The sequence below is a fragment of the Coffea arabica genome, chromosome 6c, assembly GCF_036785885.1.
Source record: "Coffea arabica cultivar ET-39 chromosome 6c, Coffea Arabica ET-39 HiFi, whole genome shotgun sequence".
Taxonomy (NCBI): Eukaryota; Viridiplantae; Streptophyta; class Magnoliopsida; order Gentianales; family Rubiaceae; genus Coffea; species Coffea arabica.
The window spans coordinates 9210167-9236714 of NC_092320.1; the positions used below are offsets into that span (position 1 = coordinate 9210167).

Sequence of the window (26548 nt, forward strand, 5' to 3'; positions counted from 1 at the left end):
TTTTTGTGATGTGATGTATGTGAGATAAAAAGGTAATTGAAAAAATTAAAAGGTGCGTTGGAAATTGTAATGATGATATAAGCAAATATAATTTGACAAATAATTCACAATCCAAACAAAGCCAGAGAATTTCTCGATCACCTAACTAATGTCCTTATCAATCGAGTAAAATTTTAATAATACATTGATAGAACTAATATAGCAATGCTTTTCCTAGTTAAAAATAAAATTGAGCTAGCACAAGTGAAAACGAATGGTTCTAAAATCTCAATTATAGCTTCGAGGATTTGTGAAGAAAAACTTACGAAATGTATGCGAAACACAATTTAGCATAAAAATGTTCAAATTACCGGTGAACGTCAAGACAACTAGCAGTTGGCACGTAAATTTGACTATTCATTCTTATTCTCTAAAAGGTTTTATTAAACCCCCTCCAAAAAAATTTTTTTTTTTCTAAAAAATCTCTTTTTGTCCCCCTAAAAACTTTCAATTGTCAAAGGACTGAAAAGGATATCGAGGAGAGCATGCTTATGTACTTCAACAAAATTCCCGAAGTTGAAAAAACGTAAGCCATTTTCTTTCTAGCAAAATAAGAAATTCTGAGGCGATGAATTCTTTAGTTTCCCGTTTCTATTTTGTGTCAGGCTGTCCGGTTGTACCTATGGATGGTTTTAAATGGTTTAGAGACAACGAGGATTCAACAATATTGGATTTTTTTTTTATTTTGTGGCAATTCTCATAATTAGGTTTCCTTTAGTCATACGTTTTCTTTAATTGGCAGTTGTCATCTCATGCTTCTAAATCTAATAGGCAGAAGAAGAGAAATGGGGTTAAAAATTTGACGTCCAAAAGTTTCTTTCGCCAATCATGGTGATATTCAAGATGATGATGCCCCTTAGAACTTCCAATTTGCATGCATAGGTGCTTCGCTCATGTTCATGCTAACTAGCGGTATCACGCGTTTTGTGTTTTCCAAACTGTCGTTGCGTCTTCTCTTCTTATTGATGAAGTACTTGGGTAGATTTCTTCTTTATTGCAATAATATGTGTAATTAGAAAAAAGTGTTAGAATGTTGGGGAAATCTTTTTTTTTTCTTTCTTTTTTTTGTAGAAGTAAAATGTTATAATCAAATGCATGATTTCATTAAACATGTTAACTAAGGATTACCTAGTGTTTTTCTAACCGTGGCTAATGAGCGCTCGTTGACACACTAAAATTCTACATAACCTACCATGTATATTAAATATACTATAATTATTATTTTCTTTTGCATTTATACAATTTACCTAACTAATCTTATATTTTTAAAAATCTAACGTCTGAAATATCTATTATGCATATATACAAACTAATAATTATTATCATTTCTTGAATTTATATATTTTTTCTAATTAATTTTACATTTCTAAATATCTAACACTTGAAATACGGTGCCACTTGTTAGACATACCTACTTACCTTTTTTATTTTTCTTTGGACAGAGACAGGCTCACTTTCTTTTTTTTTTTTGCAAAAAAAACACACCTACAAGTGCAACATTTAGCCCAAAAAAAAAGGGTAAAGTATTTATATTCCAAACCCTTGGATATAAAATTTTAAGCAGGCGATTTAATAGTGGAGTAAGATAAGCACAAGCAACATAACTGACAAAGTAATTATTAGAGATAATGCTACAGTAATACAAATAATTGAAAGAATAATGTGGGAGATAAACAGAAAATGCAAGGATAATGTGGGATATAAACACAAAATGCAAGGATATGCTTGTTTACCAAAAATAGCTATGCATTAGTGCAAAATTTACAGCCTTTGATTTAGAGAGAAGTCCATGATTGTTCTCATTCCGTCCATCCCTTGCTCCTTTTGTTACAGTTGTGGAAGGTGAGAGAAAAAGAAAGAGGCAGACAGATTAAAGGATCAGCCCCGACATGATTATGTACATACAAATATAGTGGACTACTCCCAAATAAGCTAAATAAAAGAGCTCAAGAATCTTCTCTTTCCTACTCTGCAAATTAAAAAAACTCAACCTCATCCCATCTTCATAGCATAATATTGCTACTGGTATTAGGCTATCAGCATTCCCCTCCTTTCCTCTTCGAGTTTTTACATTTGTTTTCTTTTAGATTGGTCCTTGGACGCTTTCAATACCTCATCTTTTCATTACTTTTCCTGAATCTTTCTTGTGGGTGTTACATATCTGAAGTTGCGCTAAGATTTCTCGAAAATAATTTTGATGTCTATGCCCTTCGAGGAACATGATTACATAGGCTTGTCAGAGGTTCCTGCAATGGAAAACTCTGAAAAGAATAATGGTCTTCCCTTGGGAGATAATGAGAAGAAAAATACCGCTAAAGTTTTGAACTTGAAGGCCACTGAGCTGAGATTAGGCTTACCTGGTTCAGAGTCACCCGAGAGAGAAACAGGACATGGTGGAGAAGATAAGAACGGGTACCAACTTGGCGTACTTAAGGGTTTTGTTTCAGGGGCCAAAAGGGGCTTTTCTGACACCATTAACGGTGGTTCTGGCAAGTGGGTTTATTCTGGCAGTGGTGGATCTGAGGTGAACTTGGCTAATGGTGGTGGCTTGTTCTCTCCCAGGGGTGCTAATGGCGCTGCCAAGAGTATTGGTGCTGGTGGAGTTGACAGCGCAAGTCAGCAAACTTTTGTGGGTTCTGGGGTTGGAAAAGAAACTGTCCCTCAGTCACCTAAGCCAGTTCAGGAGAAGAAGCCTCAGGTTTCTGCTGCTAATGGCCATGCTGCAGCCCCTGCCGCTAAGTAAAATTTTCTCCTTTCCTCTGTTGTTTGACATTAAAACTTGCATGCTTCCTTAATTCTTTGAGAGTAAGAGTAGCAGCATGATTGTAGAGTTAGTTGTTTTGGTCCTCTGGGCACCGTTGCCGTTCATGTCTCCTTTGTTGATTTTTGACCTTGTTAATAAGCAGTTGTTACTCCATTCAATTTTGTTTTTCTTCTTAACTAGCTGATACAAGATAATTCTTTGGTTGTTGTGACTTGGGGTTTAAAAATCTCTTTGCTCTCCGTGTGCTTATATTTTGAAAGACTAGGAGATAAGAATTTGTCGAGATGTCTATACCTTCCATTTAGGAGAAGTTTTATCTTTTTCAAAGCTTTTTTCTTCTTGTGTTTTTGGTTCACTATAGTAACGTAGGTGAATTAGAAGAAAATTGAAAACCTAACGCCTGGAACTAAAGTTTTTCTTCTTATGTTTGTGTGTGTCAGAGCACAGGTGGTTGGATGGCCTCCAATCCGATCTTTCCGAAAGAACTCAATGGCTATTAATCCTCCCAAGACCGATGAAGATGCTGATGCTAAGTTGGGAACTGGTTGTCTTTATGTCAAGGTAAGTATGGACGGTGCCCCCTACCTGAGGAAAGTTGACATCAAGATCTACAGCAGCTATAAGGATCTATCCTCAGCACTGGAAAAGATGTTCAGCTGTTTTACAATCGGTAACCCTTCGTACAATGTTTTCATCTGCTTGATAATTTACCAATTCTACCTTTTTATGATCTAGGTCATTTTCATCATGGACTTAATCAAGAAAAAAGTTTTCTGTTGTCATCAGCAACTTCTCAAATCAGATTATATATCAAGTGCAAATATTGGCTTTGTAGGATACTCATCATACCGTATTTTTTGGTAATTTATCAACCAAATCTAAGATAAATTAGGGGAACAGCTTGACTTATTATTGAAATACTATGCAGTAGATCTACTTATTTGATGATACTTGATTCACAGGAAAATCTCGCTCAGCAAAGAAGGACCTTAGCAAGTGGTGGGGGGTGGAGGGAAGATCAGACTGAAAGGCCCACATATAATAAATAAGAATTAGCATAGTGCTCACTAGCTAACAACAGAAGTAGCATATTGACAATTAATTTACGTGCTAATGAGCTTGAAACCTACTACCTCCTGGTTCTAAGGCGTGGTTGCTCTTTCGTTGTGTGATTTCACTTTACATGAATCTAGCTTACATCTGTGTATTTCAGGTCAATGTGGCTCCCATGGGGTTCATATCCGTGATGGAATGAGTGAAAGTCGATTAATGGATCTTCTACATGGTTCTGAATATGTACTGACATATGAAGACAAAGATGGTGACTGGATGCTTGTTGGTGATGTACCTTGGGAGTAAGTGTTTCTGATTTTATCCAGGATGAGTATTTGACTGTCCAAACACTGTATTAAAGGGAGTCCTTTGCATTCCAGCGTCAATGATAAACTAATGAATTTAGCTCTAGAGTTTTGTAAGCGAAATCAATTATGCCAGACCTGGGTTCTGGGTACACAAATTTAAATGGCTATCCTGTGATTTGAAGTCATAATATCTTTGGATTTTTCCTCATTTGATGATTTCTTGATATTTAATCTCTATGCTTCCAAACCCTGTAAACGACTGAAAAAAATAGAGTAGAGGCACTGCTTTCATAAAGGATGCGTTCCTTACATGTTTTCTGGTGGTTGCAGAATGTTTATGGACTCGTGCAAGAGGTTGAGGATCATGAAGAGTTCTGATGCAATCGGTTTAGGTAAAGAGAATAAACAAAATTAACCACATTCTTTAATTCTTGCTGCTCCACCATCCAGCTTTTGTACCTTGTAAAGCAGCTGTAGCTCCGTATCATATTCCTTTGATCACAATCATTAGCAGATGCACGCTTCAGCTTAAAAGCATTTGAAAAGCAGATGCATATTGATTTTGAGATGGGCTTTCACTTTTGAGGCAAATCTTTTGAGGACATAAAGAAATGTTCACCTCGATTGAGCATTCTTTTCTAGTGAATATATATATATATATATATACTTTTCCCCAATGAATTCTGACTAGTCAAAAAGTAATGCTTGAGCTTTTCCCTTGCGCGTATGTAACAATGTCCCTTCAATCTTACAGCCCCCAGGGCCATGGAGAAGTGCAAAAATCGTAACTAGTGCAATATTCTGCTGCAAAAAGGGTTCATTTTCTGCAAACAAGAGAAACTGAAAGAATCCCCCTTTACGTGTAGCTGCTGGAAGCCGTGATTTGGACTAAGAGTCAGGCACTTAGCTTTATTAAGTGTATCGTTGTCAGTCTTTTTAAGGCTTTTGTGTACTGGAGGAGAACATGTTGGTGAATGAGATTATATTGCAAAAGAATAGTTACTTCACAGTTATGGTAGAGGTGTATTTGATGTACTCGGGTTGTTGCCTCCTCAAGTTTGAATATGTACATGCTTGGTTTGCTAACAACAAAATCTCTCTCTGTTTCTCCATCTCAAGCATGTCGAATCAAATCCCAGTCATACTGGTGTCTCATGTATTCAATAGTGAGAAAGGATGAATAAACTGATCAAGGAGAATCCGTCTGAGAAGAATCATGCTTGGTTTCAAGTGTCTTTCGAGGGATATATGGCCATTATTTATCAGCGCCCGTGTACTCTACGCAAACAACAATTTTCTTACACTTTCTTGAAGTCTACTGGTGTACCAGTTGGTTGTCGTGAAGTTCGACTCGAATGCGGGCTCTGCATGAGGGGTCTTTCTCTCTGATCCCAATTGGATTCCTCCTCTGCACACAACTCTTATTGGATTCCTTAATACCAACATGTCTAAACCAAATATACAAATATGAATACTTCTAAAAAAAAAATTAGAAAATAGGCCATCTTTTTAATTTTTTTTGTCATATTAATCATATGTCACTTTACAGTGTTCAATTTTATGTGGGATGAGAATCCAAATACATAGTTTATATATATATGTGTGTGTGTGTGGGGGCGTAAATATTGAGCACTAAAAATTTAATAAATTTACTTGCTCTAAGTGAGATGATGATTGCCGTATTTGTCCCAGAAATAAGTAGTACTAATTGGTAAAGAAAGGAAAAAGGGAAAGGAAAAGGATTATTCCATTTCGATTCATACGGATATACCATCATGATTTACTGCCACTATTCAAGACGAATTACCGCATCAGACCGTAGTCTATCGTGAATGTTGACGAATATACTCCGTGTTACTTTAATCCAAAAAGAATTTGCATCAAACAAAGATAAACCCTCCTCGAAACCTCGTTTACATTCTCTGTTTTACGAGTATTTCTTCAATCTTCATCGACGACAGCCGACGTCAACCAAACCCAAATGCTACTTGCACTAGGGCTTAACTAACCTCACATCACAACCCAGTTGAGTAGGGGAAATTGGAAGGAGAAGAAGATGAAGCTGAAGCAGTTGGAGGGTTTGCTGGGCTCTCTTGAGCAATTCTACAATCCTAAGGTCTGAAAAAACTTCTCTTTCTTTCTTTATTTCTGCCCCTTTTTCTTTTCTTGATTAAATTGTATGGGAATCGGGACGGTATGCTTTACATTGTGCCTTCTGCTTGCTGCAAATTTTTTGCAGATCGAATTGGAGCAGTATCCAACTGGGTCCCACATTGCCTCTCGTATGCTTTACACTGTGAGTCCTCCTCTTCTTCCATTTTTAGTTTCTCTGTATCTGTATTTCTTTTAAATCTTTTAAAAGATACCCCTTTTTCGTTTTCGTTGTGTTTAACCAAATAGTTCTTTACAGTTTTCTTTATCATTAAAATTCTTTTTTTCTATTTGGGGATAAACTTATTGGGACAGTGTAGCACTGTCCATTTTTGTTTCTCTAGGCCGAAAATTCATTTGGGGATGTGACGAATAAAGTGGTGGCAGATTTTGGTTGTGGCTGTGGTACATTAGGCATTGCTGCTGCTCTCTTGGGTGCACAGTTAGTACATAATAACTCCTCTCTCTCTCTCTCTCTCAAATATCCCTTTAGTTTCTAGTTTACTGCAATCTTTTTATTGTCTTTGCTCTTGTTTTAAGTTTTTCTGCACTTATCGGCTTATGATAAGTTAGTGGTTTATTCTTTTCCTTGCCTTTTACTCCCTCCTCCTACTTTGATAGTCCTATATTCCTTTTTCATCTGTCCCAAATTATAGTTCACTTTCCAATTGAAGAATGCAGTTATATTTTAATTTTACTAAAATACCCTTATTCAATATAAGTAGTTGTTACTATAAATCTACCCCATTTAATAAGAGTTGATTCTTTTTTTACCATCAATTCAAGTTCCCATAAAGTTGTATCATATTTAATGTGAGGGTATTTTAGGAAAATAGCAATCTAAATTTACTTTTCCAACAAAGTTAACTACTTTTTCTTAAACTGTGTGAAAAAAAAAACAGGACTATCAAAGTGGGACAGAGGGAGTATGTTGTAGAAGCTATTGTTGCCTTATTGCTATTCTCATATGTTTTGCCGTGTATAGCTCTGCTTAATGCTTGTTGGTTTGAACAGACATGTTGTTGGGTTGGACATCGATGCTGAGTCTCTTGAAATTGCATCTGAAAATGCTGATGAGCTTGAGGTACTACACTTTTGGTTCCTATTGTGGTTTTGATTGGAATTATGCTTCCACTAGCTACCTTTTTTGGCTTAACCAAAGAAAGTACAAGGAAAAAGAGTAATGCAAAGGATTAACTTGTTATAGGGGTCACATCTGATTTGATCTTATACTGATTCACAAAAATCATTTTCCATGCGTTTCTTTCCGACAACTTTACTATGATCCTGTAAATGTATCAGCTGAAGCAACTTTTGATCACATTTCCTCGCTTCCTTGTCAATGGTACATGCAGTTAGATATGGAGTTTGTTCAATGCGATATCAGAAACTTAAGATGGGAAGGTGCTCTCTCTCTTTCTCTCTCTCTTCCTCCCCCCCCCCTCCCTGGCGCAGGTAATTGTGTTCAAGCAAGTGCCTGCACTGTGTTTGTCTATTCTTGTGCTTATATAAATGGATATGTGCCTTTGTGCAACTTATTAGTGTTCTGAAATTTTTAACTGTGTTCCTCTGATTGGCTATTTTGTATGAGGTAAAACAGATAAAGGAAACTCTTCTTGAACATTATTTAGTAACCATGCTTCAATTCAGTTCAGTGGTGTAGAATGCAACATTTCTGGTGCAGTTTTCTAGTTGTGACCTATATTCCTTTTCTGACTAATAGCGCTAATCTGCTCTCTGGGCAGTTCTTAAACCAAAAAGTAAAGATGCTGTTTATAGAGTTTCAAGCACAAATATTAAATACTGTGGACCTTATGTGCTGATACGTGATAAGTTTACAATTCTAATCCCTCAGCACTAATACATCTTCATAAACTACTTACTCACATGCAAAAAATATGATATCCATAAACTGGTATAGCTGGGAATGCTAGAGGATGATGGCATGTGTTACTAATTTTGTTTCTGAAATTTCTGCATTCTTTTTTCTCTCACGATTGTACACAGGAATGAAAAAGAAATTAGTTTTATCTAATATTTGACTACATGCAGGCCAAATTATTGATACTGTGGTCATGAATCCTCCTTTTGGAACACGAAGAAAAGGAGCAGATATGGATTTTCTCTGTGTGGCTTTGAAGGTAAGATTGGTGGAATTATTCTAGTACTCATGCCTAATCTGGTTTCCTTCAACAAGGCCTAGTTCTAAGCTTGTTGTCATTGCAGGTTGCTTCTGAAGCAGTTTATTCCTTGCATAAGACAACAACCAGAGAAGTGAGTCCCGATTAGCTTTGAATTTGTGATTCCTTTGCAGTGGGAAAGCATCTTATCCTAATTATCTAAGCATTCTAGTCAAATGCAGTGATGTGCACTTTAACATGTAATAAATTGATGACTGGTTTTTTACGGCTTAATAGCAGAAGTTTCGTGTTTACCCTTTAATCAGTATAATCTTCCCGACGGCCATACTCGCTGCGTATTCATGGGACATAGGCTTGTAGGCAATATATTTTTCTTCTCTAATTTAACATGCCATCCATTGTATGAGCATGTATGAGCATGGACTCTCTCTCTCTCTCACATAGGCCATGATTTATTTTGTTCTGCCTTGTGTGCTTTGAGTTTGGAGAGGATGTGACTTCATATCGTGAGGTTTCTTTCATATTCATCTTTTCTTTTGAAATTTATTGGTGATTACAGCATGTGAGGAGAACAGCCTTGCGAGACTGCCATGCTAGCAGTGCAGAGGTTTTGTGTGAGGTACATCAGATATGGTTTTTAACTGCTACACTATTCAAATACCACTGTGGTGTTCTCTTGATCCCTCACTTCTCAATGCTTACAAGCTGTTATGAGACGGTGTTGGTGTTGAGAAAATTAGTCTCCCACCTCTTTGCGGAAATAACAACATATGTTTCCTCTTTCAGCTCCGATATGATGTGCCACATCTGTATAAATTTCACAAGAAAAAGGAAGTTGATATTGCTGTGGACCTTTGGCGGTTTGTTCCAAAGAAGAATCAGTAGAAGCGGGCGACGGGAATGCAGTGCGATACCGTGATTGAGTAAATTTATGATGGTTTGTTCTTCCCTTTCTTTGGGTCATGTTCTAAAATTCTCAAATACTTGTAGAACAAGCGAGGGGAAGATGGTTCATGAAATCCTAGCGAGGGGAGTTCTTTATGTTTCCTTGTCCCATCTGAAACTCAGCAACATCTTTTTCTTCACGGGCTTCGAGGGCAAGGGATCTTGCAAAACTTACTGCCTGTGATCAAAGTTTCTTGTGATGGAATGTGAGATAAATCATAACTGTAATTCTTTTCTGGCAAAGTTTAGGATTTGGGTCTTGAATATGCAGTTAGTGGGATGCCGTGCAAACGTTCATTGACTCATTTCAATTTTACAGTGAAGTTATATTTTCTAGTATTGGAATATTTTCTTGTTGGGAGAGCCACTTAAAAACCTTTTTACTTTCAGGGCTCAATTTGATTAACAGTAGACTCAATGACATAATGGATGTTTGAAGCAGAGGGTATTCAGTTAAAAGGGAGAGAAATCAACCTCTATGACAAAGGGGTGCAGTGAGGATTGTATTTTATACTTTGCTTCAAGACTACTGAAATGCATAAGTTGTAAATGTCTTCTCAGATGTTATTGCAAAAAAATGGGAAATGTATGGCAGAAAGCAGATGTGAATTCGAGTAAAGGATTCATTTGCGACAGCTATTTTTTTTAAATAATAACCATCCTAAGTAATAATAATCAGATGGCGAGTTTGCTTCGATAAAATCCAAATATCCAAAAGAATAGTATACCCAAAATAAAAGAATAATTGCATGTAGGATTTCCACATTCAAACACCGGTGGAGGTATGCTGCTCCACTCAGCCTCGGTCAGTCAAACGGAGACATAAAGGACTATATACCTATGGGTAGCTTTTCATGGGAAGAGGGTCTGATCTCCAGAACTGTTCACAGCCAGATTTTGGCCAAAAAAAAATATGCAACTCAGATCACTAATTATACATCGATTTTTACAACGTGTGTGAGGCTCGCAAAATTTTGTACTAAAATTACACGTTGTGCAAATAAAATTACACCGTGTGCAATCAAAGTTACGCGTTGTTGAAAATGATCAAAATCTCTGCCCCTTGTCCCCTTTTCATGGTATCAAAACATCAGCAAAATAGGGAGTCATTTGCATAGCAACAAAAAGGATCATTTCGCACATAAAGAAACTCCCCAGCCTCGATAACTAAATTAATTTTCATTCATTCCATCTGTGCATGGCAATGCCCGGAAGGCTCTCCATAACTCGTGGATAAAGCAGTCAGAGATCAAATTTCACTCTTTTACTGCAGCAGCTGCCTCTTCACCCAATTCTGGTTCACTTTCCTCGCCAAGAGTAAATCGAACGAACCGTCTTACTTTTATGTTCTCGCCAAGAGATGCCACAGTTTGCTTTACCAAGTCCTTGACCAACATACTGTCATTTTTTATGAAAGGCTGCTCTAGAAGGGCAAGCTCACCAAGCCTCTTTGATACCCTTCCCTCGACGATTTTCTCTCTTATATTCTCAGGTTTGGACTGAAGGTCTTCTCTCTGCATCTCCAACTCTTTTTCCTTATTGACAATGGTTGCTGGAATATCTTCAACAGATACACACTGCACCTGTGGACTTGCCACAACTTGCATTGCTAGGTCATCAACTAATTCCTTAAAAATTTCTCCTCTACCCACGAAGTCAGTTTCACAGTTGACTTCGATGAGAACCCCAATGCGAGAATCATGAATATAGGACCCAATCCTACCTTCTGCTGCAAGCCTGCTATACTTCTTTTCAGCAGAAGACAGACCCTTCTTCCTCAGATACTCTTGTGCCTTCTCAAGGTCTCCACCCATTTCAGAGAGGGCTTTCTTGCAGTCCATCATACCTGCTCCAGTTTCTTCTCGCAATTGTTTAACCAGTGCTGGTGAGATCGTTGCTTTTACAGGCCTGCAAGGCGACATCGAATCAGTTGATCAAAACGTTTCATAAACTTCAGAAACAAAGGCAATATTGGCAGTCATGTATTTTACATGGCATCCAATTATACTAGTGAAACGACTATGCTTTGTCCTAAGAACCCAGCCCCAAAAAATTTAACAACAATTAAAAGGAAAAAAAAAACTGAAATGGTTCAACATCTCTGTCAATGGCTAAAGAAATGGTGTAATTTTTGAACTAGGATTTGACAAGCCCAAGCTCTACCAAAGATGAAAATCACGCTCAGGCACACCTGTAATTACCACATACAGGTCCAAAGTCTAACCAAGCAAAGTTGCAATATGATGATTATATAGGAAAGTTGTACTAATGACAATTTAAATATTATTGTGAAAGATTATAACAGATCCTTAGGGCATCTTATTTGTAAAACTTTCACATACCATAAGCTACGTTAGCATGTCTGAAGGTATTATCGATATATTTACAGAGGGCCAGGCAAATCTCAACAATGGAAGTATGTAATATTTTTGTCATAGCCTAAATTCAGCTTAAAAAGGATTCTGTAACTTTTACTTGGACCAAACACTCTTAGAGTGCCAAAATAACAGCAGAAAATAACAACTTACTTGTCAACTGTTTCCTTGGCTTCAACGGCGATAGGCTGCTCTTTCTTTGGTTCAGTTGGTTTTGCTGCAGTCTGGGCAGCTACCTCTGTGGCAAAATCTTGGCTTTTCTTTTCCAAACCTTCTCCCAGGTTGTAGCGTACAAATCTTTTGACCTTTATATTTTCACCAATTGTTGCTATAGTCTGCTTCACCCAATCTTTAACCACCATTTTATCATTCTTAATGTAGGGCTGCTCCAATAAGGCCAGCTCCTCGAGCCTTTTCCTGATCCGCCCATCAACAATCTTTAACCTGATCTGCTCAGGTTTTGAAAGTAGATCTTCTTTCTGCATTTCAATTTCTCTTTCCTTATCAACTATCTCCTTGGGAACATCATCTGCAGCAAGATACTGTACTTGAGGGCATGCAGCCACTTGCATGGCCAAGTCTTCAACTAATTCCTTGAAGATGTCACCCCTCGACACAAAGTCAGTCTCACAGTTCACCTCTATCAAGACGCCAATCCTACTATCATGGATGTATGACCCGATTCTTCCTTCAGCAGTAGTCCGGCTGGCTTTCTTATCTGCACTTGCTAACCCTTTCTTTCTGAGGTATTCCTGAGCTTTAACCATGTCTCCTCCCGTTTCTGAAAGTGCTCTCTTGCAATCCATCATACCTGCTCCAGTTTCTTCACGCAACTGCTTCACAAGAGCAGGTGATATAGCAGCTGTAGTACAAACACAAGAAGATCTTAGTTGGGCAGGAAAGGTATCAATCAAAAAATCACCAACATATGTTTTAAAGATAAAAATAAATAGGTAGCAAGGAACTCAACTATATAGATGAACAAATCTCCAAGATAGCTTGGTTGGTAATGAAATTTAAGAATGTAAGAATAACAGGAAAGGCTATGTATAAAGCAATATCCCCACCTGAATTACTTTCAGGAAAAAAGAAAAAAAGAATTAATCATCTAAATGAATATATCTATATATAAACTAACAAGGTCAGTCTCAATTAGTTTTCATTTTGAACCCTATTTAACTTCCTCAACATTTCATCTGCTGATAACTCATAGATATTGGAATAACCCAAAGAGCATATATACTGTCAAAGGATGGAAACAATGACTAAGTAGGTACAAACCTTTGGTGGTTGCTTCTTTTTGTGAAGGCGTACTACTTTGCTCACTTAAGTCTGCAACATTTCCCTTTTTGGTTGAATCAGGCCCTACCTGTTCTGTTATAACAGTTGTACCAGACAAAGGTTCAGTTTCTGAAAGAGGACTCTCCGCCTGCACTGCATCAGCTACACTCACAATGATATTCTCAGTGACTTCATTGACCGCACTTTCTGAATATAAAACATCAGTGTCAACTAAGTCACATTGAGGATAAGAAGAAATGGAAGTTTAAAAAAGAAGTGGACAATTTTATCATTCATTTGAAGACAGAGAAATTTTCTTGATAGAAGAAATTAAAATCTTCAAGGATATTTAAAATAAAGCAGAAAAATCTCTGACTAATACCAAATTATCAACAAACTCCTGCTACTTCAAAATCACAGGAAATGAACTTTGGCGATGTAATAACCTACAAACAAGGTCTAAAGGAATTACCAGCCTGAGGAACAAGGGGAGGATGTGTACTGTTGCCTTTTGAATGAACGGCACCAATAAGTAAATGAAGGAAAAAAGTTACTTATTTTACAGAACTTGTTATTCATCATTTCCTCCTACAACATATTGAGTAATTCATATGGAAAGATCTGTCTTATTTGATGTTAAAACTAAATATACACCTCATGCCACTTGTATGACGCCAATTGAACACAAATAGTAGTATGTTTAACCCGTGTTTGGATCTTATATGTCAGGACATGTTAAGCAGAGCTGACCTTCTTCAGGAGTCCCTGAGCTAGAAATACCACCATTTATCTCTGGGTTAGGTGCCACTATTTCTTCTTCATTTTTTGAAGCAGAAATGATTTCTTCCTTTTCAATAGGTGCCTCAGTTTGTACTTCGTCTTTCACAGCCACATCTTTGACTTCATCCTCTGGACCCTCCTCACCAATCAAACCCTCTGATGATGGGAATTGACAAAATAGTATTATATTCTCATCCTTAAATCATATTTGGCTAAGAGCAGCTATGAGACAAACACTACGGACTATGAGCCAGGGCAGGAGACCTTTTTCACCTGAGCTTGCAACACCAGTATTTATCTCTGGGTTAGGTGCCACTATTTCTCCTTCATTTTTTGAAGCAGAAATGACCTTCTGCTTTTCAACAGGTGCCTCAGTTTGTATTTGTAATTGATCTTTCACAGTCACATCTTTGACTTCATCCTCTGTACCTTCCTCACCAATCAAACTCTCTGATGATGAGAAATGACACAATAGTATTATGTTCTCATCCTTAAATCATATTTGGATGTCAAATGTGAAAACATTTTTAAAAGCAGCTATAAAACAAACACTACAGACTATGAGCTGGAGCTAAAGACCTTTTTCAAGAGTACCTGAGCTTGCAATACCACCATCTATCTCCAGGTTAGGTGCCACTATTTCTTCTGCATCTTTTGCAGCAGAAATGAATTCTTCATTTCCAATAGGTGTCTCAGTTTGTATTTCATCTTTGACCGTCACATCTTTCTTTTTAGATTCATCCTCTTGAGCCTCCTGACCAATCAAATTCTCTGATGATGAAATTTGACCAGATACAATTCCTGATAGCTCAGATTTTTCACCATCTTCTACTTTCTCTGTGGCAGGAAGTACATCAGTTACTGGATCTACGGTGGATGTGCTACCTGCAGCAGCCAATACATCAGAGCTTGCTTCAGATTCATCACCAACATTTTGTACTGCACTATCAACCTCTCTCAAAGAATCAGCAATTATATTTTCTTGATCCTCATACTTGCCCAAAGTTTGAGCTTCATCTACTGTATCAATTGCAGCAGATGTGCTACCCTCAAGGGACAGTATCTCAAAGCTTCCTTCTGATTCATGTAAGCTTTCTTGATCCTCACTTTTTCCTGTGGCTTCAGCACTGTCTGCAATGGCATCTGTATTGAGTACAGTATCCTGTGATGGTTCGGTTGGTTTCACTGTTGTGTCTTGCTCATCCAAAAATGTTGCTATATCTTTGTTTCTATGGAAAGCCAATACAAAGGGGTTGGTTGCAGTATGGACAACACCCTGCACTAAGTCAAACTCTCCAGCAGTTTCCTCTTTTTTCATCGTCAATTGTACCTTTCCTCTATTGATGTTTAACACACGAACTTTCACTTCTTGTCCAACTTGGAGTGAAGATCCTCCCGTAAAGTTCCCAAAACCTTCATCAGCTTCCTCTGATGTGGGCAGGAAACCTTCCTCCCCTTCCGGTAGAGATATGAAGGCACCGGCTCTGACTAAATTTTTAACAGTGCCATCAAGTTCTTGCCCTTTAACAAACTTTGAGCTTCTCTTCACCTCATCCCGCCTTTGGTTGGACTTTCTGGGAGCTCTGGAGGTACCAGCAGGGGTGTCTCTCTGCTTCTGGGGTTTGCTAGGATCATCACTTTCCCTCATTGTAAGAGAGATTCTTCCTGTTTCTGTGTTTGCTTCAACTAATCTTACTGTCACCTCTTGTCCAACAGAGACGACATCACCAACATCCTTCACAAAACCATCACTCAATCTAGAAACATGCACAAGGCCATCCGTGAAGGCACCAAAATCAACAAAAGCGCCAAATGGCTGAATTGATCTTACTTTTCCGGTATAAGTTGCACCAGGAATCAAATCCTCAGTCCTGATAGGAGGCATGTCACTCTTCCTAACAGGTCTTGTTCGTTTAGATCGAGCAGTAGTGGAGCTTCCATCTGATTTGGCAGAGGAATCTTCATTTGTTTCAATAGCATCTAATGGACTTTCTGAGACTTCACCAGTATCTTTATCAGCTCCAGGCAAATCAGTCTCTTCTAATGCTACATCAGTCTGGGTTGCCAATCCTATATGGCCCCTCAATTTAGGTTGTAAAGCACATCCAATCCTAAACTGTGGAAATAACCTGAAAGATGTGGACATAGGTAACGTATATCTTTGTGAAAGCAAACCTTGTTTCCTTGATTTCTGTAAGAAACTGCATCTGGTAAGAAACGTGTCCTTCCTGTTTATTAAGGCATCTGCTGGATTAACTAAATTATTGCTAGGTGAACTTGGAAGCACAGGTGTCATCTTCAGCTCGAGTGGAAAATCTTGGTATCAGTAACTAATTCAAACTTTTGCTCACTTATTCTTCACCTGTAAAATTTATAGAGTGATTAACTTTTCTGGACAGTTCAAAGAAATCCCAGTAAATTATATAACTAAGCAGATTTTCTTAATTGAACTGGGGGATAACAATGACAATGCTGGTGAACAAGAATGACAAGTGGCTAACAAGAAAGTTGTATTGATTCTAATTCATTCCCAACTCAGTTCTACATTAGGTGATACCTTATGATTTTGTCCAAGGAAAAGCACCAAACTTTGGCCTCTTAGAAGAGTATTTCATTGACGGAACAATTTTTAAATAGATGAACATTTCAGAAACTGAAGCAAAACATGTCCTCCTTTCCTCTATTTGAAAAACTGAGAAAGCAAATTTAATTGCATAAAGCTTTTTATTTTCTTCTAAAAACAAAAATAAAAAACAACACATTATTGAGGTGCACCACGGATATAACTGTCATCAGTTATGCAACAATATCAAATAGTCATAAAGAAATTCGTCTGAATACGATACTCCTTATGGTTAGCGGATGCTTTGATGCCTGAGAAAGAAAATACTTCCTAGTTGATTCAGTGAGTATCAGGAAAATTGTTGCAAAATACAATACTCTTGTGGAACTGGAACCTGTACCACTCCAAATTCAGATAATTGCAACTTACAATTCAGTGAGCGTGCCTAAGCACAGCCCATCATCCAAGTTTATCCATCTCTTTAACCAAAAGCAAATCACCAATTTATCCAAAATATCATCGCTTAAGCGCCGGAAAACTCAAAAGGCAACGAAACTATGACTTGACACACTATAACTCCCAGTTATGGGTGGTGAAAACAGTCGCATAATCAAAACACTTTCGTCTGTCCAGTATCATTTCTTTTCTTTTTACACATAACAAGATAGACTGATTGGTTCATAGGTTCACGTTATATAAACTTCAGTTGAGTAGATAAGGATAAGAATGAGATGCAGCAGACCAAATAAAACCAAAATTGAAATTCTTGCAAATTAACACAGACCCTTTTATCAGGAACCTCCAAAACTGAAATTCTTGCAAAGAAACAGAAACTGTACCTTGAAGTAGTTTTTAAGTCTCTGTCTGTCGTATAAATGCAGTCTTGAAAGAACCCAATACCATCTTCAGCTGGTTAGGTGTCCCTGTAGCTAATTCCCTCGTCTTCTTGTTTTGGGTGGGGAGGAAGGGGAAAGGGGCCAAGTAAGAGGAAGAGAGGGAAATGAAAGGTGGGGCTTTAAATTCTTATCTCATCAACGTCACCACCATCATCTCATCTGCTTATTAAGATCTCTCTGGGTGGTTTTATACTTTTTTGTCTTTCTATTTTTCACCTTTGGTTATGTAGCTTATGGAGTCCTGGACAAATTTTGTACCTATCATCATTTAAGGCTTGGCGCGGCTCTGCCGTCTTGGGCTTGTGCAGTTGTGCCACCAGTTGTAAGTTGCCACTGTGAAAATCTGGTATGGTCCACCCAAGTGCAACTCCTGAAATGGTGCAATCAGGATTCACTTTTTTTTTTTTTTTCTTTCTGATGGAATGGGTGTCCGGATCAATTTTTATGAGCCCGACTAATCTCACTCCAGCCTAGATAGAGAAGTCCCATCCCCCGAACGCATTAACAGCAGGACTCGAACCCTGATTGCTAAGAAACTTGTCATATCCTAAAGAGGGACAGACCGCTCGAGCTATCCCGTGGAGCTACAATCAGGCTTCACAAAGTAGGGCTAAAAGTGAAAAATTACCGCCTCCTGTTGAGTCATTGATCAATCAACACAAGCTGCTTCACTCCAGCAAAGACCAAGCCACTTCTACAATAAAGATAAACGAACCTCTTCATAAATGATCAGTGATTTTGAGAGGAGCTCGAGTTAAATCCGTCCAAAATTTATTTACTAAAATCAAATTGATTAATAGGACCTTGTATGGTATGAAAAAAACGTAGAAATTAATTAGTTAGTGAGAAAATGAAACATGGAGCAAGTATTAGTTAACATTAAATAAGTAAATTCCTGAGTGGATCTCTTCTACCGCCAAATTAAACCTTGTATCACTCAAGTACCCATATCATAATTGTGATTTCAATTGACATATTGATGGAGGGGTAAGTGTAAGCGAGAGATTTCAAATTTGAATCCTCTTACTTATACTGAAAAAAAAAGAAGACATTAACAAACATGCTAATATCATATGATGTCACAATAATAATTTGGGCAATTAAAAGAATCACAAGTGAAATAGCGGATCAAGCCTGTACAAGAATTTTCACTGAGCTGTTTGATTCTCAATGCTAACTAATACCATAGTATTCCCCCTTTTTTTGGGCCTACAATTAGTAGTTGTATTAAGAAAAAAGGTGACAGAGATGAAGGAAATCGAACAGTTAATTAATTACCTTTAATTTGAAAGTAGAGAGCAATTATTTTTGTCCAAAAGAAGAAAATGCAGAGAGGCATCGATTTTATGATTTTATTACACAGGGACTTTGGCGATTTTAAACCGCAGAAATTAGATGACCACGAAATTGTCTAAACGTAAATGGACCAAAAAAATTGCGTATACAAAAATGTTTATGTAATTTGTAAGTGCGTGTGAAAAAAAGAGGCCAACAAGGTCACAACGAGAGAATCACGCATCTACCTGGGCCACCTTCTATCAATGCAGTGGAATCCTCGGTCCACAGCCTTCTCGAGTCAAAAGGATAATTTCTGTTTATTATGATACGATGTGAAGTGGACTTGATTATCCGACGACGAGAAGGCCCAAGAATGAATGATAAGCAAGACAAGGCTCAGAGTGCTGTTTTTCGTTGGGGCCAGACTTCCGTAGAGGTTTGCAATTTGCATGAGCATTCCACTTCCACCACACTTTTTACAGAAAAATGGCAATTTCGGTCCCAAAGCAGAAACCGATGATTTATTATTGGTCAACATTGACCCTTTCCCGTTTTGTGCCAAGAAATGATATGACTTTGTCTCAAGGGCGTTGTTCAACTGTCAATTATCTGTCCTTTACTAGTTTTTTAGGTTGAGTTGATCTATATGTGAATACGAAAAATTAACAATGCTTGACCAGACGTACAGAATTTGTTGGACACTTTTTGTCGAGATACAAGAAAATACTACTATGTAGATGTGGATGGGGACACAACAATGGGAAAGTTTCTGAGTTCAAGATTTTCCACTCGTATATAAAAAAAAAAGTTTTTAAGTTATTCAATATACTACTTGGTTAGTCGTGGCTTCTTCATGGGCTATACCGGATCTCTGTATGTGTTCATAACTCTGATTTTCTTTTGATTAACAAAAAAAAATTAACAGTCAGGATTATGTTAAAAACTTGATTGGGAAGTTCTATAGTTTGATATTATTGTTTTCAGAGTTGGTCAGGCGACAGTTATGCTTAATGTGCCTAGTTTTCACATCCTTGAAAGTTGAAACTACTACTGAATCCCATAAAGAATGATTGATTTTGGGATCGATCTGAGTATGGTCATTACATATATAGGACATATGTTTAGAATGATTAGATATATAGTACTATAAGACATATAGGAGTTGGTCCTCACATTAGAATGATTAGATATAAGACATATGTTTGCTGCCTTTAGCGAGTTGCCACCAAGCTTCCATAATCCGGAACTCTTACAAAACAGGTCTATCATTCGACGGAAGCTAAATTCTTTAGACTTGATCCGACGACCACTACAACACTGGTACTAAAGCAGTAGAATATGCATATACATACAAGAAGGCTAGCTAATAAAAGAAACCATATGTCCATCACTGGCATTTCTGCGGTTAGATTATCCTACAACTAGCACTTCCTTACCAAAATCTACTCCACAAGTTGCCAAGGAAACTTCCTACTTCCTATATCATACTTGTACGCGCAAAAAATTTAAGCGAATCAGCGACAAAGATGCTCCTGGCTGAGTAAAATAGTTGCTTCTTTAGTCTCTGCCACCGCAACTTCGAAGCGAAGAATGTGGATGGGGCTGCAGGCTTTCCAGACAGACCAGAAGATTTTGCAACTTAATTATTAATTGTATCAAGTAGGCCATCTTCTACATGCTAAACACATCACAAAAGCATGATGGCTTGTTCATTATAAAAGTGTTCAGAATGGGTAGCTTCTATATATCCCTGAATCAGCTTTTCAGGATGCATTCCTGTAAATGTTTGATCAATTCTTGTTGAATACAAGAAATATACTACAATTTTTCTCCCTCGGGGAAATTGATGCTATTCGATTGCCGGGCCATGGCAATTGCTGCCAATTGAAGTACGTAGTAGTTCATATATATAGTTAGTAGAGTGATATAAGTGTCATTCTTGGTGGGCTTCCTCGATTATTATTTGTTTGAGCATTGGTTAAATGCATGATATCAACCAATGGCCTCAAACCCTGAAATTCCTACTTCGAAGCAAGAAGATATATAAGCAATGGCCTCAAACCCTGAATCTCTTTCTACTTCTTACAGTTTCTAATTAAGTACAAATACTAGATCAATGTTAACAGGCCAAAAAGGATTAGGCTGATGGAACCGGTATATTCAAATCAGTGGCAGTACAAATTCATATCCAGGATAGATCTTTGGAGCAATGCGCATGTTGGCTTTTAAGGGAGATTGTTTTAGAGGATTAGGAGACAATGGAGACCAAATGCAATAATAGTGATCATTTCCTAGTTATAGGTGGGGACCTTCAAGGAGAGTTTTCTTTCTTGCCCCCTCCGATAATGGATGAGCTTGAATGCCCAAAGCGACCAAGTGTTGAGCTAGGCAGCATCTTCACACGTGGGATCAGGACTTTCTTTGTTGTTTCCAATGTCTTGTTTCCAGTTGTATCGGTATACAATTCTACGTACGTAACCCTAATAATACAATGAACATATATATATATATGCAGACTTGCCTAGGGTTGAATAATTTTCTAGTTCCCACCTAGTTTTGAAGGAAATCTTCTTCAATGGGCAAAACATGGATTCACAGGCAATATTTTATGACTGACCCATGGCTGCCTAAAGGGACCTAGGAATCAACGAGGCACAGAGACTCAATCATGTAAATTAAATAAACCATCAAGAATTAGTTATCAACCAAATCATTTCAGTATAATACCCACATGTTCCACCGAGTCTCATGTTCCTGCAAGAAACAACTAATATGTCATATCTTTCTTTGCGTGCAAATTCAAGGACCACAATCGCCATAAGAAAGTCTTCAAGTAAATAGGGAAAAGGAGGAATATGTCGTCAAAAAGAGAAACCAAAATTTAGCTCGTCTTAGATTTTTTATTTGCAATCGATAACCAAGGTAAGATGCAAGAGCTGATTTCAACTGGTCCGAGCTATATCTGTTTTTTTTCTTTTTTCCACAGGTGGGGTAAATGACTTGATTTAGGAACAAGAAATGAAGCGGTACACGTTGAGAGTAACTAGGGAAGAGCAATATAACTCCAAAAATATTACTCCCTCCGTCCCATTTTGATAGTCCTGATTTTTTTTTTTTCACAATTTAAGAAAAAGTAATTAACTTTGTTGGAACAATCAATTTAGGTAGCTATTTTTTCTAAAATACCCTCACATTAATTAGAGTACAACTTTATAGGAACTTGAATTTATGATAAAAAAAGAATCAACTCTCATTAAATGGGGTAGGTTTATAGTAACAACAACTTACATTGAATAAGTGTATTTTAGGAAAATTAAAATACAACTACATTTTTCAATTGGAAAGTGGACTACAATTTGGAACAGACAAAAAAGGAAAACAAGACTATCAAAGTGGGACGGAGGGAATAGTTTTCTTTTGAAGAAGCATTATGCTCAATAACTTTTTTCATATGCGCGCAGTAGAAGTTTTGGCTATTAAGCATGTCTAGATCTAAGTATAATTTCAAGAAAAGATTGCAGCAGCAGCAGCATTTATATATACCAAATCGACACTTGAGAAAAAAAAAAAGAAAAAGAAAAAGAGTTCAAGGATGGAGTTTACTACATAAGCATTACATAACTCCCCAGTTCATTTTATTTCCACATCATCATGACTCAACTACTGCAGGTGAAACCTTTATTTGTCAACTGATTAAGGGGTTGAACAGCATATATATTTAACACAAAATCATTTCTCAGAATCTTTTGTACGATACATTAAGCTAAATCTAACGAAATTCTTCTACTATTAGCAATGTAGGTAAATCTCACGAAAGGTGGTGGACCATGATGTCACTATTAGTCTAATCCATCATTTTCAATAGAGGGAGATCTAACTAACTAACCCATGAATAAACGTAACAGCTTTCTGAGAAGTAAATTTAAACTAACCCGGCCCATTGACGGAGTTTTGAAAATTCAGGTTCGACTTATTAAGAATATAAGTGGAATGGAACAAAATTCATTGAGAAATGTGAATGTTGTTGCGGACACTGTCACAGACTACTTTTAGTCCTTAATTTTCTTAAATCCATATCCTTAATTATTCCTATATTTTAGTTAGTTAATTAATTTGAATGTTTGAAATTTCATTTGCCAAATTGCGAAGAATAGTGGATGAAACGTGAAGCAAACAAGGTGGCTCAAAGATTAGCTAGCTAGACATTATTCAAGAGATAGAGGTTCCATATTAAATTAATCGGGGATCTGATCAGTCAATTTTTTTTTTTTTTTTTTGTAATATCTACCTTGTACAGATCGAGACATATCAGTTTGATGAAATGAGATTAATTTGATACTCTCGTTTATCAAAATAAATGAATAAATTACGGGGTTTGTGATACCGTTAGAGTTCCACAATCATCATTATGGATGGAGTAATTCGTTTGGGAGTCTTTAAAAAATCAATGTGGAATTTATTCTTCAACAACCATCCATCCACCCCACCATAGGTATTGGATTAAGATATGTGGAATAAACGTTTTACAAAACCTAATTACGTGAAAGCAAATAAACCTTCACCTTCTATATATATATATATATTAAGTTGATCGAGCGAAGTGAATCATGGCGCAATTGCAACTAATAATTAATCTCGTCAAAGGAAATTTTTGCCACGTACGTCCTGCGAGCAACAGAAATGGGATTGTTTTCCAAGGGATGCATAACTTGGCATCGTTCAAGCACATGCTTGCCGGGGAACAGGTCTGATACTTCAAATCTTACCAGCTCATTGAGCAATGCTTTCCAGATTATTATGTCCACATCTCCTATATATTAACATGATCGATCATCTTCCAGGGGGAGTCTGCAAGAGATTCACAATCATTTCATTGCAGAATCCAGACCTTGTAACTAACACCACACACATATATATAACTATACTTGCATCCCGTATGGTACTGGGAATCAAATGACAGGTTTAATTATTTGGCAACCGTTACAGCCTTTTGTGATGTCGTGTCTCCAGAACTTTTCCAATTTCCTAAACAGAAAGATGGCTTCAGTTCCTCCAAAGCAATATTTCCTTAAGATTTTTCGTGATTCAACAATAACAAAAAGGATATGATCACTCACAACATGTATATCATATCCGTGTGTGTGAATATCCTCGATCGTGTAGCACTTAGTACGTAGTTTTAGGGGAGAAAAATTATACAACTCTATTTTTTTTTTTATTTTGACTAGTTAGTAAACTCAACAATGTTAAAAACTCTTGGACGACTCGTATCGTGCATGTGAAAATTGTAGTCGTCTTTTTTTTTTTTGCCGGATACGATAAACCTAATCTATCCTATACTAAGGGGAAGGGGCGAGCCTAAAGAGGATCAGGGATAAGTCGGAGGGGACTGAACCACCACCGGATCAGACGGGTGCACAGCACACCCGCCTGAATTTTTTGGAGACAAGCCACAGAAATGTGGCATTTTTTGTGGGAGGCGAACCCTTGCCTCCCACTCCACCAAGTAGGTGGTGGCCACTGGCCAAAGGCCCGGTGGTTGCGAAAATTGTAGTCGTCAAACCATACGAACTTAAAACTTGGTGCACTACCTATACCTTCTGTGCTATATATTATACAGTATCGATCTGAATGTATGTAAATGCTTTTTGGAAAGCTCATCAACTGTTGGAGATTCTTCAGAAAAAAAAAGCTAAAAACAAATTCAGGAGGGAAAAATCAATGCGATAGATCATATTGAAAAATCAATGCGATCATGTTTTCCTTAGCCCTCCTTATGGTATGGAAACCAAACTAAACAAGGGAAGTTAACTGTTGCATCATCAAGAATTATATTATCAGATTCTTTTTCTGATATTCATTTTAATAACAACTTAATTATTTTATATATGAAGCTAATATTATTTATCTATTATTGCAACAATGTCCAAAGTTCATAAGAAGAAGAAGATCCGGATCATCATGCTGTATGTACGTATGTGATGATAGAGTACAAGTCAATCTTTTTGAGGATCTTTAGACGACGATTCCTTGCTTAATTAACTCATAAAGTGGAGAAAACAGCAGTGTAACCCTGGAGACACATAGACCCCAAAAGCTGTTAAGATGAGGATTAAGTACAAGTTCCCTGTGCAAGAAATGATACTAGTGCACGCAGTTATAAATAATCAGTGGGAATCTCATTTGTTTATGGGATTGAGGTTGATACGGTGTGTGGTTGGATTGATTTGGAACCGGTGGAGTTGCCTGCAGATGCTGACCAGCTGCCTGCGGTTGGACGGATATGTTTATCGATTTGTCTCTGCACACAATACGGTTTTAATTAATTAATCAATTATAAATCCCTCTAGAGCATGGTTTAGTGGCAAAATGGTTTAAGCTCTTTTCTTGTAAATGACTCCCATGGTCCCTCAACTTTTACCATTTTAACATTTGGTCCCTTAATTTTTAAAATGTCTATTGGGCTGTTTTTATATTCTCAATTTGGCTTAAATTGTTCCATGTTGTTTCATATCGATGTTGGATGTAATGTTTATTGGTATTTTTTTTTATTAAATGGAATCACTATAAGAATCATGATGGTAATGACGATATTTTTATAATTAAGTTGTTATATAAAGTGAGCATAATTTTGTACAACTGAAGTCGTCACGTTCAGTTAGTCAAACTAGCCAACAATAAAGTATTTCACTAAAACCACTAGCCATGCTAATATGGTTGGTTATCTCTAAGATTAGATGGGAGAAATAAACACTAAATTAAGATTTTTTTTTTTTGAGGCGTGGGAGAGGTAGGGGAGGTGGAAGGGCCATGAAAATCGCCATTGGCCTAAAGGTTCCACTTTGAACCAAGTTCATTAGTTGGGGTCAAAACATTAATTTAAAAGTTGTGGGACTAAAACGAAGATAGGCTAGAAGTTCAATGACCATTGTTGTCATCTAGCCTAACTTCTTCTCATGCATGTATCATTTCATATTTGATTTACTTGGTGCGAATGACAAGTTTGTTTGGTATTAAAAGGTGAATATATAGAATTTTGTCTGTTCACTAATAACTCTACGATTTTAATTAAGGAATCAGTACTGGTTTTAGAGGAATAACGGCCAAAGTGAGAAAAGGAAAAGAAAAGGGAGTGTTACTTAAATGAGTGAAGGATTGCGGATGCTGGGAAATAGCAAGAATAACGCATTCTCTTGTAGCTTTGTGTATGTGCCCACAATCTATAGCAGATATTCCTTCTCTACAATCTTTCCATCTCCCACTTAATTCTGTCTTTCTTTGTACTAAATCAAATCAATGCACCAAACACCATCAAATCGAACCTAATCAACATATTCCCTGCAATTATTTACTTTATCTTATCAGGAATCGATGTTCCTCTTTTCGTGGGTTAGGAAACAGCTATTAAAACTATTGAGCAGGAAAAAAAAAACAGCTATGTTAATATGCTAGCTTTTATTTTACCTCAAAAATCTACTGCAGGAAAAAAAAAAAAAATGAAGTGCAGCTTATATTTATTGACCCCAAAAGCCTCCTCGATCGGACAAAAAAGGCACCCTCAAAATACTTCTTGACTAGCTTCTATAAAAGTCTGGTGGCTCAAGTTCGAGTCTGATCAGGTCGAAGCTACAAATCAGCGTGAGCCAAGCTTATAAAATATAAACAAGGAACATGAACAACTTTTTAAGAAAGATTGAACTTGTTAAGCTAGGGATCGAATCAAAAATCAATCCAACGAAAGTCTTTTGGTAGTAGATAGATTTGGAGAAGTCAATAAAACTAGAGTGTTATATTATTATTTTTTTTTTGCATTTAATTACACCCTTTTTTTTAATCAGAGAACAAGTCCCGAGGCAGACAATTTTGTGTATTACCATTCAGAATTTCGTATGCATTGAGATATAACGTATAAAAGCTAGCTCTGGTTTAAAGCAACCAGAGCTGTAAATTTCCGCTGGTAGGTTTGAGGGGCCA

The 26548-nt window shown here is 37.2% G+C and overlaps 3 protein-coding genes across 5 annotated transcripts; 2 read left to right on the forward strand and 1 right to left on the reverse strand.

The window, feature by feature from the left end:
• The first annotated feature begins 1940 nt into the window (after window positions 1-1940).
• Window positions 1941-5378, forward strand: LOC113695962 (auxin-responsive protein IAA27-like). The gene is made up of 5 exons (XM_072052693.1): window positions 1941-2778; window positions 3244-3473; window positions 4017-4158; window positions 4495-4556; window positions 4919-5378. Exons 1-5 carry the CDS (start codon window positions 2237-2239, stop codon window positions 4954-4956), a joined length of 1014 nt encoding a protein of 337 aa, XP_071908794.1. The 5' UTR covers window positions 1941-2236; the 3' UTR covers window positions 4957-5378.
• Window positions 5379-5987: 609 nt separating this feature from the next.
• LOC140008421 (uncharacterized) lies at window positions 5988-10020 on the forward strand. 2 transcript variants are annotated; one of them, XR_011815804.1, is made up of 10 exons: window positions 5988-6280; window positions 6404-6460; window positions 6660-6757; window positions 7330-7399; window positions 7671-7719; window positions 8368-8456; window positions 8542-8589; window positions 9016-9075; window positions 9243-9393; window positions 9792-10020. XR_011815804.1 is itself a non-coding variant. In XM_072052694.1 (9 exons), exons 1-9 carry the CDS (start codon window positions 6221-6223, stop codon window positions 9339-9341), a joined length of 630 nt encoding a protein of 209 aa, XP_071908795.1. In that variant the 5' UTR covers window positions 5988-6220; the 3' UTR covers window positions 9342-9429. The 2 variants fall into 2 exon arrangements, 1 of the variants encoding a protein (XP_071908795.1); XM_072052694.1 differs by lacking the exon at window positions 9792-10020 and having other exon boundaries at window positions 9243-9429.
• A 471-nt stretch (window positions 10021-10491) lies between these two features.
• Window positions 10492-17520, reverse strand: LOC140008420 (polyprotein of EF-Ts, chloroplastic-like). 2 transcript variants are annotated; one of them, XM_072052692.1, is made up of 7 exons: window positions 17240-17520; window positions 14432-16199; window positions 14111-14287; window positions 13808-13993; window positions 13058-13264; window positions 11930-12638; window positions 10492-11309 (listed from the first exon to the last, which is right to left on the reverse strand). In XM_072052692.1, the coding sequence occupies exons 2-7, from the start codon at window positions 16131-16133 to the stop codon at window positions 10658-10660; spliced, it is 3633 nt and encodes a 1210-aa protein (XP_071908793.1). In that variant the 5' UTR covers window positions 16134-16199; window positions 17240-17520; the 3' UTR covers window positions 10492-10657. The 2 variants fall into 2 exon arrangements, with proteins under 2 accessions (XP_071908793.1, XP_071908792.1); XM_072052691.1 differs by having other exon boundaries at window positions 14102-14287; window positions 17240-17500.
• Window positions 17521-26548: the final 9028 nt, after the last annotated feature.